Source organism: Sciurus carolinensis, chromosome 11 (genome assembly GCF_902686445.1).
Source record: "Sciurus carolinensis chromosome 11, mSciCar1.2, whole genome shotgun sequence".
Classification (NCBI taxonomy): domain Eukaryota; kingdom Metazoa; phylum Chordata; class Mammalia; order Rodentia; family Sciuridae; genus Sciurus; species Sciurus carolinensis.
In genome coordinates, this window is record NC_062223.1 from 112,961,095 (window position 1) to 112,983,797 (window position 22,703).

The window sequence follows — 22,703 nt, forward strand, 5'->3', positions numbered from 1 at the left end:
ATTGACTCTTCATTTTCAGCCTGAGTTTGAGGTCTACAACTGCTCCTGGCTCAATCCCTTACCTGAACGGCAGGTTTGGCAGGCACTTAGGTTCATGGTTTGCAATTAGGAGGTGCCCTCCTTTGCTGGTCTGCTGGCTACCTGTTCCATGCATGGTGTTTCTCTTCCCAATTTAATTTGCTTTGATTCGGCTCCTCATACTGACACCCCAGGATTGCCACTTTCGGTTTTCACTCATTGTCCATGTACCTCCATGATCTGTTTTCCCTTTGTTTTTGCTTTTTATTCACCATTATTTTCCTTTCTTTAGCAGCTCCTGCTAGCTCTTCTACCCTTGTTCCATTGTCTTCACCGGCTAGTGAGTATTGTTTTCTTCATCCATCTCTCTGCATGCTGCTTTCTACCAGCCTCCATCCTCTGCCTATTGTTATGTTCTCTACCAAGTGATAATTCAACTCTGTTGGCAAAAGCCCTCATCAGGTTTTAGAGAAACAAATGGAAAGAGAAACAGGCACAGAACCTCTCTTACCTCCCAAAGGGGAGAACATTGCTCTGGACAGGAAACTCTGCAGACAGACTCTCTAAGGCTGCCGAGGCTGGCCCTATCCTCTGGATTCCCAGGGGGCCAGACCAAAGCTGGGTATTTGGAGAAACCAAAGGAATTTACCCAGAAAAATGTGTGCTCTGCAGGGTCATACAAAATGTTTTGAGGTGCTGTGTTTTATCCTTTATTTTAATTGGCGCAGTTGGACTCAAACATTGAAATTAGATAGGCCTACCGCTTGTACTTTATCCATAAATGCATATATTTCTCATAAATATTTGTTGGAAAATAATGTGTCTGCTTGCAGATGTAACTGAAAATTATTGCATTAGGTGATTAGGCAAATTATTTAACCCTTTCCAAACGAAGCTTGCTTTTCTCCCTCTTTAAAAGGTAATGTGGTCAGCCTCCACCCACACCCCGAGAACAACACTCATCAAGCTCCGCTTTGCCCACCTGATCAGTACCACTGGCCCAGCAGGAATGGCAATTGGTCAGCTTCAGTCTGTGCCATCCTGGCTGAGCCTAACTCGTTTCCAGTCTTGTCATTTTGCTGTTCTGTCCTTTTGTTCCCTTGGATCCCCATGAGTAGAGAGAGCTCTGGGCCTCCTAATCTTTGGAGTTTTGAGCCTAGTTGTCTGGGTGCAGAGCAAAGTGAGACACCAGCTGAGCAAGTGCAGGGTGTGGTGCCAATGTGGACTCAGAGTGGCACACAGCAACAGGTACACAGGCAGGGTAGCCCTGCCGGGCTGGCTTTCTTCACCCTAGTACAGCAGAAGCCACCGATGTTTGGGCTCAGCCTCAAAAGGCAGCTCAAGCTCCAAACTGAGATGCCCTCTGTTCTCTTACTGACTCAGAAACATGACCACTGCACCACCCAGTGCTATCCCAGACAGTGTGCTATAGCAGAAGGAGTGCAGGCCTTGGAAACAGACTGATCTGGGTAGATCCCAATCTGCTCTTTCTGCCTGCAGCTCCTTGACTTCTGATGAGTCACTCAGCCTCCCCAAGTCTCGGGATTGTCATCTCTAAAATGAAGAGTGGATTCCACTTACCTTTCAGGTGTTTGTGGAAATTAAAGAAAAATGTGGACTGGGGTTGTGGTTCAGTGGTAGAGTGCTTGCCTAGCTTGTGTGAGGCACCAGGTTTGATCCTCAGCACCACATAAAAATAAATAAAATAAAGGTCCATCAACAACTAGGCAGGAGGATCAAAGCCAGCTTCAGCAAAAGCAAGGTGCTAAGCGACTCAGTGAGACCCTGCTCTAAATAAAATACAAAATAGGACTGGGGATGTGGCTCAGTGGTCAAGTGCCCCTGAGTTCAATCCCCAATATCCCCAAAAAAGAATAAATGGAGGCTGGGCATGGTGGTATATTCCTATAATCCCAGCAGTTTGGGAGGATGAGACAGGAGGGTCACAGGTTCAAAGTCAGCCTCAGCAATTTAGCAAGAATGTAAGCAACTTAGTGAGACCCTGTCTCCAAATCAAAATTAAAAAGGGCTGGGGTTGTGGCTCAGTGGTTCAGCACCCCTGAGTTCAATCCCTGGTACCAAGAAAAAAAAAAATTTAAAGAATAAATGGGAGTATGTTACTTCTTGCTGTATGTGAGTTCTTTGTAAGCAAAACTTTGGATAATCTTTTTTAAGTATTTATTTTAATATTGATAAATTAGGGAAGAAGGGAGTGAAAGAATATCCCCTCATTATCTCTGTCTTTTCTCTATGATACTCAAATATAAAATATACGTAGCTACACATGGTAGCACATGGTGCAATCCCAGCCCTTGGGAGGCTGAGGAAAGAGGATCATGGGTTTAAATGCAGCCTCAGCAATTTAATGTGGCTCTAAGCAACTTAGTGAAACCCTGTTTCAAAATAAAAAGTATAAAAAGAACTGGGGATGTGGCTCAGTGGTTAAGTGCCCCAGTACCAAAAACAAAAAAATAATAATTTAAAAAAATAAAATATATGTATACATATATATATACGTATAGACTTCTGATTTGACCTCCATCCTCCATTCTCCCTTCACCTTTCTGTTACCTCCTCTGTCCTTCACATTTCATAGCAACTTGGTCTCTTCCTGCCCTTCCATCCTCAGTACTGCCTAGTGAGTACGGAGCTGAGCTGGGCTCAGCTGCACCTCTGATTGCTGCTTGTTGGAGAGCTGACTTCTGGATTGCTTACTACCTGTGTTTTTCCCTTTTATTAAAAGCAATGGTTGTGAATGCATGGAGGCTCCTAGCCTAGAATAGTTTCCTAAGCATGCAGTCTGCTTGGCCTTGGGAGCAAACCAGTCATCCCCAAAAGAACTGGGTGATTATTTGTAGAATGCTCTGTGCATAAGGAGGCCTTTCCAAATTGACTTTCACGTTAAAAATAGAATAGGATTGGGGAAACTCTGAGCAGACAAAGAACGCCAACCCCTTCCCAGCTTTTGTTGCCCCTCCTTCTGAAATACACACACAGGTGCACGCACACTAACGTAGAAATCACAAACAACTTAAAGGAAAGAAATAGGAGAGAGGAGCTGCTTGGAGAAAGGTGGAGGGTGATCCAGAGAAGAAAGGAGTCACCTCCTGACAGTATGGCCACCTTTGTCTCACTGTGCAGAGTACATTGTGAGAAAGTGAGCCAGAGCTCCTTTCTTCTGTCTCTTTTCAGGCTTCCTCCTCAGTGATAGAAAAATGATAGACCAAAGAAACCAACCCAGGCTCATTCTGGGTTGAAAATCCAGATGAAAGTGCTGGAATTCAACTCTTGACAGCAGAGTTAAGAGACTGACAGTATCATCTTTTCCCACCATGGAAATGTGACTGATCATCACTGTACAGGTTCCAAGCTGGCCTTTAGGTGCTCTAAAATGAAGTCGGATGTGTTGAGGACTTATGTCCCCTGGCCAGACTACAGGAGCGCATGTTTGTAGTGTTTGAGCTCTGAAGCTGGATGGGTTTCAGGTTTTATAAATATTTCTGGTGCACCAAAAAAAAAAAAAAAAAAAATACACACACCCCATCTAACAGTAGTCAGAGGAAAAAGGCAGAAAGCAGGTGTGCAGAGTACAGCTCCTGCTCCCTGGGCCAAGGCTCTGAGACATTCAACAGAGAAGAAAAGAGTGTCCTGGTTCCGTGTGTTGCATGAAATGGTTCCTTTTTTCTCCTGCAGAACGCAGCTAAGGGTCTGCTTTCTTGGTGTTCCCTTCGTGTGTATGCTGCAATGAATTTTAATTCCTGATGCTTTTGAGGTTTCATTTTGTCAGCAGAGCAGAGTGGGTGACAATGAGCTGTGGGTTTAATTCAGATGATGAGGTTTCTTTGTTGTTGGTTTGTTTTCTTTTTGCATTTGGTAAAGGAATGCAGCTAACAGCACCCTTTCTTCTACAGTGTCCCTCCTGGTCCTTTTCGGTCTGGTGCAATATGTGTCCTCCCCCAACACACACACACACACCACACTCACAGTAGCAAAAAGCTGTGTGTGATGTATTTGCACACCTGTGTCATTTAACACATCTGCCTGTAGCAACCTCGATTCCAGATTTTTCCTAAAGGAGGAATGAAATGTTTCTCCCCTGTCATGTTTAATTCTGAAACAACCATTTCTGCCCACAGACAAAATGCTTAGTTGTGACATTCAAAGGAAGAAAGTTTGAATCTGTTTTATTTTGGACTGCTTGTCTACTGACCCAAATCGTAGGCTCCAGTGGCTCCTGAGATAAGGAGAGGCAGCCACAATTGGGCGGTGGCCTATATTTAGCATGAATGGACTCCTCCCCAGCAAGACAAAATGTAGCGCATATGACTTGCAGTGGAACTAATAGAAAAGTAGATATAAGCATGTAAAACTCCATCCATCATCAACCAGTAAGGGTGAAAATAAATAATGTCTCCTAGTTTTGCATGTGTGTGTTGATTCATTTATAATTATGAGTGAATAAAAGTATCCTAAAACAAAAGAGAAACTACTCAGTGGTATATACTCCCTTTAGGGTCCCCTAAGTAGAAACTTGCATTATATTGGACAATAAGAAGCCTACCTTCTGGTAGCTTATAGTGGCAGGGCATATAGAACCTGGCTAAGTCATTTCTGTCCAGTTATTTTTAATCAGCAGTGTGCTTGTTGCAGAAAGGTATATATCACCCTCTTCCCCCTTAACTTCAACTCACAGTAACCAAAACTTCCCCAGGCCTGTGAAAGTTGATATGTGAAATCCAAAATGCCTTTTCAGAGGTGAAGATCCTTCAGTTCCAAATTGAAATGTAGGATACAACACAGGACCAAAAGGAATGGAGGTGAACCAAAAGAGAATACTATTTTTTATTTGTTCTTTTTTAGTTTTACAGGAGAGTAGAATGTATTTTGACACATTATACATATGTGGAGTACAACTTCCCTTTCTTGTGGTTGTACAGGATGTGAAGTTACATTGGTCATGTATTCATATGACCAATGTATGAACATTGGAAAAGTATTTTTTACCTTGTGAATCTTACTTTCATTTCCTATCAGTGCAGCCACATGTCTAGAGGTATAACTTCATTCACATGCTGTCAAGCACTGGTTTAATGTCAGGTTCTCAGCTCATTGGACCAGGGGTTCCGTTTCTGCAGGTTAGTGTTGACAGAGCCATTGTCCCGACTGCCAGGGGAAACCCATTCCCTGATGTGCTCTGGCCTTTTCCTTTATAAGTGTCTTGACCTTGGGGAGTGTCAGCAGGGGTCAGGAATATTGTGGGTATGCAGATAGGAAAGCCAGACAAGACCCTCACAGCCAGCATCTCCGGGCTGCGTCCACCCAGCCCCACTCAGCTCACATTCCCTCTCCTGGTTTCAACAGTGGAAACATGAAATGGCCTCTCTTAATTTAATGCAATCTTTTGTTCTTCCAGGTCTCACAGGCTTCACCTTAACCATCTCAGGACTTTTCCTTGATGACCCGTGTTTCATTGCCTTTGTTTCCCAAGGATGCTGAGACATTTCTGGAGTCTGAATAATGACTTACTTTTGTTCTTTTCCTTTAACAGTCTCCTGGATTGACTTTGACACCTGGGTCCTGACAGAAACACCTCCCCATTTCAGAACAAGTGTTCATGTTCCTTAGTGTGTATTAATATGCAGTGTTGCAGCTATATCTAATGCTTATTGGTGTTGTTAACCAAATGCTCTTTATGATTTATTATTCTCCTATTTCTGGGCAGTTTTACTGTCCTCCCAATGTTTCTTAAATATGCTGCTAATTTAATTTGATTTCTCCTTTTATTTAGTCTGTGATTTTGTTGTTGATTTTCTCCCTGCCCATTGTTTACATCAGTTTTTAATTTTTTTGTATTTTCCATGTGACCTCCTCCACTTTCCTTTCAACCAATCATGTGCGTGCGTATCATGTGACTTTGTCATGTGGCTTGCATGGTGCTGATGATGTCGTCCACGCTGGTGAACAGAAGGTAAAACTCTTTGTTCTGATTAGTGAAATAAATCTGGGACCACAGCCTGGCACCGAGGGCCCACTCATTTCTTCCCACTTCAGATTTCCTAAGGGAAACCACTTGAGATATTTCCTCTTGTTCTAAATTCACACCCAGAATTCATCATTCCTTACAACCTATCCAACATGGCAATTGGATAATGTGACTGTCTTTAGTTTAATATTTTCTTCAAGACATTTGTCACATCAACTGCTCTCTACAGTAAAGCCACGTTAGCCACAGCAGAGTTTGCAAACTTGAATTTTTACTGGAGAGTTCATAAAAATGATTTCCCAGGAACATGTTTGTAAATTATCCCTATAGCATTGTTATTTAATTTTATATCCAGAAGTTCTGTACCCCACCATTGTTCTAAACTGAGTCACAATCCCATGAAAATGTTTGCAGTCTTGAAGTGCTACAGAGAGAAATATTCCATTGCAAAGGTTATATTCGTTCAGAACCAGTGAGAGTGCTTCATACAATTCATGCAAATTGAGGACTTTCTGAAATAGGAATTTGCATTAGAGCAGTTTGGCTGTGATTACTAAGGTGTCACTTTTCAAGAGTGGCCCTCCCCCAGGAAGGGGGGACAAATCAAGCAAAAGTCACTTGGCAATTACCATGACTGGAGATCTCCGTGTAATCAAGAAGCACATGATTGACCCTTGCAGCAAAGGAAATAAAATTATAGCCTAATTAAGCACATAGCGGTGACAAAATAATTAGTTAATATTGTGCCTGTCACAACCTTGTTAAAAACATTTCTCACTTACCATAAAGAGAGAAGAAGGAAGCCTCTGCTCACAGCTTCCCCCACTAAAATTGAACGCCTGTTCAGAACCTGCCCTGGGAGTCAAATGCGTCCCCCTCTCGCCTAACTGAAAATTTTTACCTCACATCACGCCCGAGATACATACAGGCTGCATTGATCACAAAAGCAAAACTAACACCAATAACCACCCAGTATGCCCGTGCATGCAAGGGGTCCCCCATTGGACTTCACTTCTCTGAGAACTGATTGGGCGACATCCACAAGTCAAAACCATCAACAGCTCGTCTTGCATGTTTTTTGTTCCCTGTCTCTTCTGTGTCATGCTCCCCACATGTGTTAGCCCTGTGTATGTTCCCTCTCCTTCATCCTCCATTTACTATCTCTAAGGACTTCTGCTTTGTAGGTATGTCAGCTTAGCCCTGATCTAGTCCCATTTACAACCAGACTCCTGAACTTGCACAGAAGCCACCCTCGTTTCCATAAACAACTGTTTGATATTTACATCATAAGAAATATAGTGGGAACATCCCCAGAAGGACACCTGATGCTGTACACAGTAATATTTGACCTACCTCCAAAAATTATCTTGATCTGTCAGTCATAGGGCAGAAATTATCTTGATCTGTCAGTCATAGGGCAGAGAATATTGGGAACTTAAGATTTTTCAAAGTTGAAGTTCCACCCAAAATACTATGGTTTTAGTACTTTCCTAGGTTGGCAACCATCTTTTCGTTGCTGTGACCAGAATACTCAATAAGAACCACTTAGCAGAGGAAAAGATTATTTTGGCTCATGGTTTCAGTAGTTTAGTCTATGATCAGCCAAATGCATTGCTCTTGGCCGAAGACGAGGCAGAACATCATGGTGGAAGATCTTGGAGGAGGAGAGCTTTGCATTTCATGGCTGCCAGGAAGGAGAGATCAGAGGGAAGAAGAATCCCTTGGGTCCCCAGTGACCCACATTCTCCAACTGCTCCCCACCTGCCTGCAATTAACCACCCAGTCAGTCCATTCAAACTAGGATGGACTGATCATGTTACAGCTCTCACAATGTAGTCATTTCAACTCCTACATTAGCGCAGGAGTTTTTTGGGGAGACTTCATATCCAAACCATAACATTGATGTTCTGGAGAAAGGGTTAGCCCTATCCCCTGAGACACTAAATGTGAGCAGATGCTGAATATTGTCTTTGTAACTCATTAGTTTATTTTTTAAAACAGGTTTGGTCATTTCTGTGAATGCTATAATTCAGGATGAAACAAAGCACAGTGTTAAAGTAGAAATTTATTTACTCCTCTGAAGAGAGAACTCTTCCAAACATATAAACCAAACAAGAAATAGTAGATGTTTTCTACAGTTGCCCTAAAAGCATGCCTTAGCAGTGATGTTGGCTGTCAATAAAAACTGTGATTGATACTAAAAAAAAATCACTGAGAACCTTATGGAATTCCAAAGCTATCATTACCCCTCATCATACTATGTTCCCATCCATGACAGATCCTCTCCTACCATCTGCAAGGGTCAGGAAGGGACTTCCTCAGGAGAGCCACCAGCAGAAGCAGGAAGTGGCCTTCAATAATAAAGTTTAAGGGAATAGATCAGGACAATTAAAATTTACAGAAGAGAAAAATAAACCTTTGTTAAGGACAGTTATCACTTCCTTTCCCTGTCACTGAAGGTGAATTAGACCTGAATTCAAAAACTTCAAAGGAGCTGGAGATCTTTCTCATGTTAGGGAGTTGTATACCCAACACTTGTTGAAATCTGGTATTCTCTGTCCACACCCCTCTCCACACCCACATTAAAAAAAAAAAAAAAATTGCCTGGGATGCACTTAACACAGGTTGCATGCTGCATCCACCTTTAAGTTCAGTTGGACAGTATGGAGTCCAGCAGCACTGGATGAATAAGGTAGGTAAAACGGACTGCCCACCATCCTCCATAATTAGTAAGCTCCTGAGCCTCTAGGACTTGGGTGTGGAGTCTCGTGACAGATAAGCTTAGGCAACTGTCCAAGGATGGCAGGAGTTGGTTTTCAATGCTCCGCAGAGAAGTTTGTTTCTGCCATCATGGCCTCATGCAATCACGGGACTTCCAATGACTCCACAGAGCCATGGTTCTGTCCATCAGCAACTGAAGACTGTGTGTAACTGGGACTCCCCGCCTTCCCCGGCCAGCATGTGTGTGATGCAAAGCCCCCTACACCCCTCTGTCAAGTGCTGCATGTTTGAGCATGGCTCCCTCCCCACCATTCATAATGATCTTTTTTTTCTTTAGCTACTGACACTGACTTGGAAATGCTGATTCTGATGAACTAAACTCTTTAACACCTACTCTTCCTTCTTAGATTGAAAACATCACTAACCACCCCTTCCACACCCTCCTTTATTTTTATTTATTTTTTTTTTACAGCTGTGTGTCTGGATGGCCACGGTCTCTGACAGGTCGACATAGACTTTTCACCAGGGTTTCTGCTCTAATTGCCTTTATTTCTAAGGATTTCCCACACTGGTGGCTCCCAGGGTAGAGAGTTAGTGGGAACAGTCTGAAGGAAGAGGTGTGAAGTGTATCAGCCCAAATCCTGTGGGCAGAGATTGAGGGCCAGGGCTGGCTTTGGCAGCCAGTTCCCCTGGGGTTACGTACAAGGGCAGGAACATGCCTAGAAGCCTCATTCTTCTTAATAACCCATCTAACATCCATGAAATGCTGTTGAAGACGTGTACCAACCCCCGCCAGCCCACCCTGCGGCCGTGGAGGCAGGAGCCCAGTTAATTGTTGGTGTTAGTTATTTCTGTCATAACTTCCTCAGCCTGCATCAGCCCCATAACCACAAGCCATACCTCCATGGTCATATTTTCTTTTTAGGATGATGAAACAAAGATAATTGATCAATTAATCTGTTGGTGTTTTCATGACACCCACAAGAAGGGAATTGGTATTTTTGTGGTTCCGTCTGTCAGAGCTCATTTGTCGATGCTCGGTTTGTACTTTTGCTGCCATTTGCCACCTCACCTCCAGCACATACTTCACCATTCCTAAGAAAGCCAGTGCTGAGAAGGATTTATGAGCCAGGTGCCTCAGTGAGCTCAGTCCCAGAGAACTAAGCTTTCTTTCTCTGTAGAACCTGGGGAACTGACCACATCTGCACCCACCCACTCTGTATCCTGACCTCCCCTGGAGCCAGGGGTGAGGAGGCCAGAGTCAGGTCACTTAGCACAAGCACATCCTTAACCCTGGACAGGAGATAGGACACTTGACCCCAGAGGCCTGATTTGGGGGGAACAATGCTAAAGGCAAATTGATACCCATCCTTAGCATGGTCAGGCTGTTCTTTGGGACTGTTGGAAAGCCAGGTAGGTTACCAAAAGAGGCATCAGAGAGAGTCAGGAGGATCCAAGAATGTGTACAATATGGATCTCACATTCATTTGTGTGATATCTACAACTAACAGCTATTTTCAGGAAGGAGAATTGGTGGTCTAATAACTCTAAATCCCAATTCCCTAAGGTAATTTGCCAATCCCCCAAGGACCTGTCAATAACTTCTTGATGAAATTGTAAGGTTTCTGAGTTGGAAAAATGGAATAGGCTTAGGCTTCACATCTGAGTAGCTAAATCATACATTTCAGGCTTATTAAAAACAAATAATAAAACCAGTATACACAAGTTTCAAATTGCTTATAAGAAAGAACCAACCAAAGTAGGAGTCAGGATAAACAAAATGAGCAGTATTTTTAATGCCTGACAATGTTGTTTGATAGTAACAATAAGCGATTTTAATGCAAGCCCTACATCCACCAGTAGTGTATCACTCAGACACGGAGACTTGGTGTGGGTCCCTAGGGGAGAGAAAACAAAGTGAATGAGTAGAGAGAACAGGTCAAACCTTCTGGAAGATCACTGTTTGGCACCTCGGCATTAAATGCAGAATGTATAGCTCTGGGTGCTTCAGTTTCTTTGAGTCAGAAACAGAACAGTGTTTCATTCTAAAATTCACAAATGCCTCCCAACACCCTGTACTCAGTATCATCTGTACTGTGGGAGTCATAAATCCAGCAGTAGTTCCTAACCCCATGGCTCCCTGCTGATAGGAGGAAGGGTCTAAAGCAGACTCAGATTTAAGAGCACAGAAGCCCAGTAATTACAAAGGAGGAACCTACAATCTGCATGGCCAGAAATATACATTTCAATTATGGTTTCTAGGGGGAATTTCACGGAACTGCCTATGATATATCTGACAGTGTGTGCCTCTGCAGCACATTTTTTCCTTGTGTTCATTATTCACATTCTCCTAGAAAATGCTAGAACTGCCCAGTATTTCATATTCATTATTGTCAAGGTTTATTTTTAGGGTACTGCTACTTTTGTCTTCACATAAAATATTTGGGGGAAAATTTTGAGGCATAACTGAAGTTAAACTCAAAGGGTATAATTAACCCCAGGGGTCTTCTCAGAGCAACCTGCCTATTGCTGCTGAATTGCAAACCAACATTTACAAATAATTGCAATATTGGTTTTGCTGAAATTGCCCATAATGGTTTCAATCACAGCAGCCACCCTAGAACCTTAGGACCCTTAAAATCATTTCTTCTGCTAATGTATTCAATTAAGCAATGAGTCTCTTGAATGCTGAGTTCTCACTGCTTCTGCGGTGACTCCCTTACCTGTCAAGCATGTCTTCGTGCAGAGAGGTTAGGAAAGGCTCTTTAACCCTATCTCTAATTTTTAAAAGAAATGTGGATGGTGGTAAACCTTTGAAGATGAGTGAGACAACTGCGTAAACAATTGCCCTCTCCAAATCTTACTTATAGCAAGTTATAGAGCCTCAAAGTTTATCAAAATCTTGATGATGTTAGTTGAAAATTATCTTCCTGTAGGAATACAGCCAGAGGAATGGTTATATTTTGATCCAAGGGTCCCATTATATTTTGAAGAACATAACGCACAGTTCTTCCATTTAGCTAGCAAAAGCATATCTTACCTTTAAGACTTCATTGCTCAATAATCTACCTGGTACTTAGTGGACACTCAATACACATTTGGTGAATATATTGTATGGACAAAGCCTCTAAATAATACACCTAATCATTATATGATAGAAAATGCTCTAAATTCTATGAGAAAATAGTACACATCTGACTAACATGATAATCACTCAGATAAAATGATAGCAAATAATAGTGTTCTAACTATGGCAAATGTTAGAACTCTAACTATGGTACAGTTTTTAGGGGCTTTTTGTGATTTCAATTATATTTTTTTCTGAAATAAACCCAAACATAAAAGAGTTCCTTTCTCTGGACCTTTGAGTTCTGCAAGGATTCCTTGCATGTGCATGTGTCTTTAAAGAGACTTGGGATTCTCTTTTCAGAGAAAACTTTTGAGAAAAGTTTTCAAAAGTTGTCAAGCAAAAGTTGACAATTTTGTGCCTTAGTGATATGGAATTGTTGATCTTAGGGTGTATCTCCCTAAAATTGACTGAAGTCGTATATCATATGTTTATTCTTCCATGGTGTTGTAAGAAATAGCAAAGGCGTAGATGGGAGATCACTCTAGTGTGGTGAACCCGGCACAGTGTCACCATGTGGCAGAGCTGGAAGGAACCCTGATGTCTGATCCAGTGCTCACATGCTGCAATCTTAGAGAGAGGTGATGACGTGGCTATGACATCACACCTCCCTCGAAACAGAGTGTGGTATCAGAAACCCACACTGCTCCATTCCACAAGGAACGAGTGAGAAGGGTGGGGCAAAACAGTTCACAGAAACTCATCTCTGAATGCCCCCAAGGAGTCCCTGGGGGAGCACATGGTCCTTGCCTGGTCAGTGTGTCAGAAGGGCCACTAACACTGCCTGATAAAAATCACCTCCTTCCTAAGGCAAATGGACCATCCAACACACTGGATATTCCAGTTAATGTACATTTTCCTTCGGTCAGCATCACCAGCCATCCCAGCTTGCGTAGGCTTGAGGGGTTTCCTGGGATATCAGACTTGGAGTGGTAAAACCTGGGATGGTCCAGACTAATCGGGTTAAGTTGGTCACCCTAATTCAGTCAGAAAAGGGATCCTACCAAGTTCTACTGTGTCTCCTCCTTTCATTGGTTCAACACTGCTCAATCTACACAGAGCTCCTGCCTACTCTAAACCAGTCTCCACTTTGAGCTGCTTTTGACACTGGACACTTACAATGATGTGAACATACTCAATTAGTGTCAAAGACTTAGAAAAGCCTACATTCCTTGACATACCTAATCCAAATGTCTGCATGTTTCCCACTGAGTAGTTTTGGTGAATGACTAGCTAGTGACTCAAAATCAGGACAATTTTGGCTTGTAGCCCATTTATTTTTGTAATCCTGTCTTTATTTTTCTTTAGTTATTAGTTGTAGAAAACAATAAGCACAACTTTTCCTAAATATCCCTTAGACATCAGACCCTGTCTCTTTCCTGCTGCAGGTTTTATTTGCCCCCGTCACTACCATTGCTCAAACCCAGCTGTTCACACAGGTCACCAAGGATCTTGTTACAGTGAGAGTCTGCCTTTCTAACAAGTTCCAGGTGATGTGTGCACTGCTGGCCTGATGTGCTAAGTAGCAGGGCTCTGCGTTAGCTCTCTCCAGTTCCTCCTCGTATCAGAGAGAGGGGGCTCACAAAGTAGCGTGGCAAGGAGACCAAGCTAAGCACCACCTCTGCCAGCAGCCTCTCACATGGGCCAGTGGTGCAGAGTTGGGTGACAAGGTACACCACCTACTGACAGCCTTTTCCTGGCTCTTCTATCTCATGTTCGTGATTTTTTTCCTGGCCAGCCAGGGGGACTCACCCATAAGATAACTATTGGATAGCTTCACGTCACCGAGCTTCCCCTCTGATCTCAATAGATAATAATGGAAGTGGCTCCTCCCAGTAAGTGCAGGATTTCCAAGTGTGTTGAATCTTAATTGTTATTCTTTATGTCAGATAGTCTCTCACCTTGTTGCTTTCAGCATATACTAATGAAAATAGTTTCTCTCAAAGTAAATCCACATCTTACAGAGGAACCATCCCAGCCCTGGTGGTTTTTCCCATTCAAGTACATCTTTCTTCTCAAGCTTGGATTCACAGCACCTCACTATGAGTGAGCATATATTGCAAATAAAGAAAAACATTGACTTTTTTCTTTTTCTGTCGAGCAGTGATAAAGCCATTTCTTTTTCTCCCCTCTCACAAAGAGAAAGACTTTAATGACGGTTGCTTTAATACATTGAAGTGCTGAGGATTTTTACTCAGTTGAGCCATAAATGCAGTATAGTTACAGGAAGTTGGCCTATGGCCATTTGTCCTTTATTTAACCATAACTTGAAACTTATTTTTCTAAATGATTCTAAGCAGTAAAATGTAATTCATGAAAAGCTAATCACAAGAATGTAACATCATTCAGTCCCATTGGATCAGGTCCTTGGGCCTTTGGGGTGAATGACATACCCACAGGAAAAACTGGCTGTTTTGAAAAATAATTTTACAGGTGTAACTTTTCTACTCCGACACTTACATTTCCCCATATTTCTGGCTGTCCACCAATATGTGCCAGGTTTATAAAAATTACATCTGCAATGTGATAGCAGCTGAAAAGAAATGCAAGTACCAGTAAGAAAGACAGAAAAACCCTGAGAGTAAAACAGAGTGCTAATAGGGAGAGTGTTGCCCAGAATGTTTCCAAAAGGTGCCCTCCTTTTGAGCTAAGACTAAGTGAACACAGAGGTTTTATACTTACTGCGTTTTAATCATTCAGATTTGTGAAAAAGCAAGAAAAGTGCCCAGCCTTCCCCTCCCATCACTGTATCCTATTCTGATGGATCCAATTATCATTCTCTGTGGACCAAAATTTCATGTGAGCTCACTGGCTGTTTCAGGGGAACCCAGTGCACCTAAGCTCGAAGGGCAGATGGGAGAGGACGGGAACTCTATTAAGGTGAACTTGATCAAGCAGGATGACGGCGGCTCCCCCATCAGACACTATCTGGTCAAGTACAGAGCGGTGAGTAACCTTCTCCCCCAGACCCCACCCCATCCCTGCGTCTCTGATACCTGCCTTGTCCTTTCATGGGGCAACCACGTGAAGCCCAGGTGGGGCAGGAGTAAGGCAGTTCTTGTTCTGTGTCTGTGTGGCTGACTCATGGACCTTAGTCAGAATTGTAAATCACAAAACCAACTGCAACTGTTAGACCATGGGACCATTTGAAAACACATAAAATAATTGGGGTCATGATAGACCCACACAAGAATTGATTGGCTTGGTTCTTAAATTTTTCTACAAAGTTATTTTGCCATTATTTGGCATGTTTTTGCAAGTGCCATACTGATATCTAACAGTTGCTACTTTTGATGTGTAATGGGCCAGGTGCGGTGTAAAGGTATGTTCTCCGTACAAAAACCCCGTAAAGCAGGTCTTAAAGTTTTCCTCACTGTTGTGGAGTAACCAGAGCTATAGCAGTGGTTGGAGATCTCGCCCAGCTGGGTGAGCCAAAGATCACATCCGGGCCCAAGTGACTGATAAACCTGGGCTCTTACCCTTGCCTGAGGCTGCCTTAAGATCCTCAAGCTGTGCCGTTTCCCTCCCCAGCTCTTTGGCTCTGAGTCTCTTCTTCCATCCTCCTCACCACTCATCTGAGATGTCCAGCATTCCAGCTTCTATCCCCAGCCTCCAGATCCAACAATGCTGTGCGTCACCAACCACAACCAGTTACTAAGAGATGTAAAGACTGTCTCTGGGCATTGGAAACAGCCTGATGCTAGGTTTCTTAGTAGAAAACAATGAGCCAGAAAGCAGGTTGCCCCAAGTAAGGCTTTTTCCAGGAAGTTGGCTTTCTCCCTCTGTCATGTGATCAGCCCCCATGGAAGTGACATTCAGGTCATTAACTGATTAAACTTCTGGAGAGTTGGTCCAGCACAGAACTCCCCCAGGCACTCTTCTCAGCCAATGGGCAGGACATCAATCCACTCAGCCCTCCTTCCAACTTAATTTCTTAAGTGCCAGGGGTGATCTGGCACAGTAGGGAAAAACTCAGTTGACTTTTTAAGACCCAGTCCAGAGGGACCACTGAATGAGAAGTCCCTGTGGCAGAGAAGGATGCCAGGACCAGGAAGGTCTTTGCACACTTCACTGGAAGCAGATGGAATGGTAGGATGGCCTGCCTCTAGCCATTGTTAAGCTAATGTGACCCAGTAGACAGAGCATGGGTTTTAGGGCCAGACAGAGAAGGCATCCAGTTTCAGCTTTACCATTACCAGCATAAGACCTGACTAGGTCACCCAGTCTTCCAGAACCTCCATTTGTCCACCTGTAAATTGGGGATAGAATAACTCGCCCGGTTGTAGAGATTTGTGATAATATCTACAAAGAACCTGAAGTATGTGTGACACTTAGAAGCCTCTATAAATGGTAACTGTAATTTCTGAAAAGATTTCCAACAGGCTCCAGCTGGAAATATCTCCCATGGGAGGCCACATCCAGTGCCAGCCATTGTAGCTATGTTAGAAAGACAACCAGAGTAAAATCCCGAGCTATTTTAGATTTCAATAATGTTAACCATCCTCTTCCTTTCACTTCAAAACTTCATGTTTGCTAAATATTATCATATATTATTAATATGTATTATATAACATAATGTTTTATTGAATATTTGCTTTGTAGTCTGGTTGTCTCTTCTGTAATGATGTTTGCTGAGGAAAACAGAGAAAGAAGAGTAAAGACAGACAGCTCAATTTCTTTGTTTTAAATGAAAACAGGACCCCATAGTGATAGACCCAAAGCTAACTTTCAGCACAGCATCCTGGTTAGGCTCCAGGAAACCAGAACTTCCCTTCTAGCGTTTCTGCATAATAGTCACGGGTCCTGGCATGAGCACTATCACATTCTTAAAGGTGTCTTCTTGACTGCTCCAAATGATTTTGCCTGGTAAGAAACCTTTTGCTGTAAGATGACTCCCCTCCAGCCTCAGCCCTGGGACTGTGGGGCTCTGGACCACCTACCATTGTTGCCATGTTCTGCTCTTCCAAGAGCTGCCTGTTGTAAGCATTTGTCAGACCTTCCTGTATGCCCAGCGAATACCTCAGGGCACAGGCCTTGAGAAGGGGCCAGAGGATATGAAGCAGAACCACATGAAGACTTCTCAGAGGTCTCCACCTTTTCTCCCACAACTGTTTTGTTAGGGAGGTGGTTGCTTAGCAATGACTTTGTAAACTCCCATCTAGCACAAGCTCATTGACAAAAGTGAAGGCAATAACCAGAGAGAGTGCTGGGTGAGAAAAAAGACACACCCAGAATTCTAGCTTCAAGCTGTCATTTTGCCATGGGCAGTGCTGTGTGGGGCACTCCTCGTGGGCCCTCTGAGCATCTCTGGGTCAGGCCTGACAGCAGAACCTCATCCATTCAGTTGCAGTACTGGTGACCAACTCACACTGTGTTGAGTTAAAAAAAAAATATGCATTACAATAGATGTTGGTTGAGCTCCCTACTATGAAAGCACCCTACACAGCTTTGGACCCAGACAGATTTGGCTGCAACCTTGACTGCAGAGTGACTTTGGAAAGTCACCTAACCTCCCTCTCACATCCCCATCATCGGGATTGGTAAGAGCCTGACAAAACTTCCTGTAGACTTGTTGTAGAGACACAATGATAAAATGTGTAGACAGCCTGTAGGCCAGTGCCTGGCACAAAGTGGGTGCTCAATAAACGATCATTGGTAGTGAAATTGGAATCTGTGCAGTGTTCACATGTCAGAAAGGTGAATCACACACCCGAGTATGAGCAGAATTCTGAAATAGGACAAGAAGCATATTCATTTAACTACACTTCTAGAAAGGCCCCATATCTACATGCCCAGCATTCCAGAATGTAGACTGGGCCAAAGGGGAGCATGCTTGAGCCCCTTCATGCCCTGAGGGTGCTGAGACAGTGAGGGCATTGGCCCCATGCCACACTGGCATTTGTGTGACTTCCCTGTCTGTGCAACCCTCTGGATTTTTCAGGCTCATAAAGAACAAGGACCATGTTCTTTTGTTGCTTCCTGTTTTTGTAATTTGACACCTACAGTCTTAGACTCCGCAAGTTTTGCCTTTTAGCTGTTCTCACCAACATTTTATTAAAGCTTTCTGGTGTCTTGTATCTTTCCTGCCGATTTCTCCCAGATCTCCTCCGAGTGGAAACCAGAGATCAGGCTCCCGTCTGGCAGTGACCACGTCATGCTCAAGTCCCTGGACTGGAATGCTGAGTACGAGGTGTATGTGGTGGCGGAGAACCAGCAAGGGAAGTCCAAGGCAGCTCATTTTGTGTTCAAGACCTCAGCCCAGCCCACAGCCATCCCAGGTATGGCCGCCTCTGCTCTCTGGTAGTTTTCCGCTTTGAATTAATGCACAAGTGCTGCTCCTCCTAATGCGCCTGAACAACCCTGACAACTCGCTTGCTTACAGCCATCCTCACGACTGGTTGCCCAGCCAAGCTTAGTTTTGCCTTGTACCTATCTGTGCAGTGGGTTGAGATGTACTGGACCCCCAGGAAGGCTTGGCCAAGCATCCTGGGGAAAAGGTCCTGTCTCGTTCGGCCTCAAAGGACCAATGCTAACCAGTCCATGAACCCCTCAGATGGGAAATGCCCCAGCTCCTGCCTTGCCTTGGATGCTGGTTGAGTAAGGATCCTTTATGAGACCTTATCTGCCATCTACCATTCCATAATAGAACACATAACTGTTTTATGCACTTTCTATATGATGCTGGCTTTATCTGCATGACCATGGTCCAAATCTCTTCTCTATGGTGACCCCAAGAGAAGAAAGAGATGGTGCCCAGTTTGTGACAAATCCTATCTGCCAAGGGCCTCTCCACTGAAATGGAAATTAAATTGAACCTCTTGAAATGGAACAAGTGGAGAAGATAGATGCTGGAAAGCACCATCCATGAAAGGCAGGCAGTCTGCTAAAGACTGTGTTGGTGGCAGAGCTCCTAGGAGATGCAGATCTGTCTCTAGGGATCCAGGATTGACTCAAGTGTGGGAATAAAGTGAGAGTTCTGCTTTCTGGCCTAGCTACCTTGCTACTGATGAACAGTCCCTCAAAGATAAAGTTCTTCATCTATCACTTTGCTCTTCCAGGCCAGACAAATACCAATCATAGGCAGGAGAGGGGACGTAGATCTTACAGCTGCAGGCTGTTGGAGGGGACCCCATATACTCTGCAATGTTCAGGTGTGGTAGGAAGACAGCCTTGGGTAGCCCCCATCATGCCTGCCCTGTCTGTAGAGATTGTCAGGTCCTTGGCTCAGTTGTGATTGCTCTTTCCAGTGGGAGACAGGCCACAAGGGGTGTGGGCTGCCTGAAATGCAGGGCTGGGTGTGCAAAAGTGATATAGTCAGGCAGCAACAAAACAAGAGGTTGGTGAGTGATTCTGGATGGTTGCTTATGTGTGAATGGGTGTGTCTGGGAGACGTGTGGGGCCTCCAGTGAGTTTGCAGGTGAGTTTTAAGCTGTACATCAGAAGTGTGCACTGCACTCTCAGGCTGGGGTGGGTGTGTCCCTGCAGGTGCAGGAGTCAAGGCACTTGGTGGGGAATGCCCTCATTGCTACTTATTAGGATGTCCAAATCTGGGTGGCCTTACTTTTCCTCTGCCCCTTCTTTCCTGTGTTCTTTGGTCAGTTTTTCTTTGAATCTGACATAGGCTGTGAGGTCCAGATCTGTCCTACCTTTGCAGGTCATTTAGGAAGTGGGAGAATGTAAGACTTGAGTAAACCCTTTACAGCAAGACAGATTCCTCAAGGCCATTGTTCCCTGGGGTGAGCCCCCATAAGCAGGTCATTTAGGTGTGCTGTGTTCCCATGCTGGATACTACCAGCAATGTCAGCTTCTGGGATTTGGGAGTCAGACACAAAAATATTAGGGAGACCTTGTCTCCAGAATCCTTCTTGTGAATTGTTGAGGTGCCCACTTAAGCTGGAGAGAGTTGAGGGCCGCTCACCTCATCCATGATGGATCTGTGGGTCTACTGCGCAGGAGTTAGAAGGAGGTGGCTCTGCTTGGTTGGAAGTTCCTGGCCATTGTATTAGGATCCAAGAATAAAACCTCTTTGCATCACAAGACACACATTTGTGGTTGAATGCCATGGTCAGCAGGGTGGTGGAGATGAGGTGCACAGGACTCTTAACAGCACCATGGCAGTGTTTGTGCAGTGGGAAGACAGGCAGCCCCCACCTCATGCACAGTTTGCTTACCAAGTGCAGACATCCAATGCATCTCTACCGCTACAGGCAAAAGCACTAGAGACTAGAAGACCATACACTTGCTGGCTGCATCTGAGGCTTCACCTTAGTAAGAGGTAACACTGCCCTAATCAAACCCTGGGATTTCACTGTGGAGGCTCCTATTCTCTCACTTTAATTTCATTTGCTCGCTGGCCCCTGACCTCCCCCAATTAACCCTGCTGTGCTGCTTCTGGCCTTGCTGAGCTTCTGACCTGGCCTGTGGTATTGATACCGCACTGAACTCTTCCCTAACCTTTGTCAGTTTAATTTACTAAGTTGAATTAACCTTGAATTCTTGTGTTTTCTATATTTGACCTAATTGTTTTTCTTTTTATCTATTTTTTTTTTCTCTGTTTCTGTCTCTACCTTCTCTTTCCTTCTCTCCCCCTCCCTCCCCTTCCTGTGTCTGTCACACTTGTCACCTTGGACATCACTGGGACATCCCCACTGCCACATTTATTTTTAAACAACCACATTCTCTCTGGGGACCCATTGCTTGATACCTGCAGCCACCTTGGGAGGCAATTCTGCATCCTACACCTTTGTCTCATTGCTTTTCTCTGCAGTGACTCTTCTTTTGCTCTGTTAGGAACTTGAACACAAAAATTAAATTTGCTTAAAAGCCCAGTTCCTATGAAAGCGATCAGTGCCCCTTTGGAAGAACCTGTCAGGACTACCTTGGCCCCGCCATGGCCACTGAGCGAGCAGTGTGTGTGGAAGAGGAAGGCTTTGCAACTGGAAAAAGCTTTACCTCCTGACTTTTGGCCATTCACAGATACTCATGCCACTTCATAAGGAGTTTGCCCCCTTTTTAATGGCAGTAAGAAGAGAGCTCTTTCTTTACATACTATTTTTTTGAAAGAAGCATCATGCTAGATTTCCTGAGAAGTTCCTGCGTCTCTGCTACCTATTGAAAATTTTTGTTCTTACCTAAAATGTAGCAGAGGAAGAACTGGGGTTCCTTCTACAGCTTTCCTGAGACTGTCGAAATCACCACATGCTCCCTCTCATTCTAACTCTGTGCCCCTCCTGCGCCCTTCAATTAGTAGCTGGCTTGGCTTGCATTTAAGTATTTAAATGCCCCAGTTTAACCAGCCAGATCTGGTGATCCCCTGAGTACTCCACTGATGTGATGGGCAAATTAAGCCCACCACTCCCCGGCCCCGTTGCCTATGAAGTGGAAAAAGATGAATTGGTGGAATATTTTTTGCAACTGATGAATGTTCTGGGAGGCACTTTGGTCTTAGTATTATAACCAGTATCTTTTACAGTCTCTGTGAACAGGGCCAAGCTGTGATGTGCCCAACACATGTCAGCTTTGAAAGGTGCTTGTCTCCCAGCAGGGGTAATTCCCCTGCTGCTCAGCAGCATATCACAGATCAGCACAGAGCCTCTGTGTCTTGGGGGTTGTGGTCCAGCCACAACCCACATTGTCACCGTAAGCACCTGTACACCAGGCAGGTTGGAAGCTTCCACTGTGAACCACACCCAGCTCCCTGCCTTCACTGTTACACTCAGAAGTGCAAAAGGGGAGGGACAGGCCACTCCCAGACCACCTAGCCCTACTAAAGTGTCACTGAATCAGGGATGGCTCAGCTAACAGCACTTCCAGAATGTACTAACAGCACTTCCAGAATGCACTTCCCTGTTGGTCCGTTGGTTCAGTGGCACTTTTTAAACCCTCATGAAAAGCCAGGTGCTCCTGTCTGCTGTTGGGGAGTTCACCCGGGAGAAGAGGTGGGTGTGTTTTTTAAGGTTGGACATGTGGAGACCCAGGGCCGAATCCCACCCAATAGTGTGTGTGTGTATGCTCGAGGGTGGACCTTCTACCAAATAAAAACTCCCTCCCCCCTTGTGGTCACCCATCATTCTACCTATCTCATTTCTGAACATCTCCACAGAAGTTTGGTTTTTCTTCTTTTTGGTTCCTTTTTTTTCTTTCCCAGTTGTGTTTTAATGTTCAAACACTAGCCTTTCCCTTTGGGAATCCAAATGATCCCAACCTATGGTCTATGAGCAAAGCCACCTGTGTTGGCACCCCCTGGTGTCCCCAGCATTCAGTGTCTAGGTTCCACGTGGCTTAACTCAGGCAGGCAGTACCTTTGCCCAGCCGCAGACCTCTCTCCTGGAGCCCAGACCTCACTCCCCACCAGGCAGAGAAGCAGGATGGTTCTTGGGCACAGGGCAAAGCAGTGGGGAGAGAATGTGGTGCCCCAGGGCCTGGCGTGAGAGTCACATATCAGTTACCGGGAGCCGTGGCGAGGGAGGAGAGGTCCCCTCCATCGTCCTCCTTGCTCTTCTGATCACCCTGGGTAGAAGTCACATGTATTTACCCTATGGGGGCTATGGAGGCCCATCTCTGGGGTCAACCTCAGCCTGGTTCCAGGCCACCCAGAGGAAAGGGACAGCATCAGTATTTCTGATATAGCTCTAAATGTGGAGAGGCCTGACTTGTTCCTGTGCCCTCAGAACATCCCGGGGCTGGGCAACCCTCAGCTGGAAAAGCTCTGGGGTCTTGCAGACAGGTCTGGCTTATAATAGTTTCCCTTCAAATGACAGAGATAGTGTGCATCCTCCACCCACCCTGACACTGAGTTCCCAGGGAAGGCTGCCACCCCAGCCCTGCCAGGGACCCTTAAGAAAGCGGCCCTCA

The 22,703-nt window shown here is 44.5% G+C and overlaps 1 protein-coding gene across 21 annotated transcripts in view; it reads left to right on the forward strand.

The window, feature by feature from the left end:
* Positions 1–22,703, forward strand: part of Ncam1 (neural cell adhesion molecule 1) — a 291,618-nt gene that overhangs the window by 258,136 nt on the left and 10,779 nt on the right. For 8 of the 21 annotated variants that reach the window (XM_047516018.1, XM_047516020.1, XM_047516021.1 and 5 more), the window contains 2 exons: positions 14,671–14,795; positions 17,950–18,127. In XM_047516018.1, coding sequence (XP_047371974.1) covers positions 14,671–14,795; positions 17,950–18,127 — 303 coding nt within the window. Of the gene's footprint in view, positions 1–310; positions 359–5,983; positions 5,987–14,670; positions 14,796–17,949; positions 18,128–20,559; positions 21,926–22,703 lie in introns of those variants that run through there. The other 13 variants (XM_047516017.1, XM_047516019.1, XM_047516026.1 and 10 more) reach the window with 5 other exon arrangements.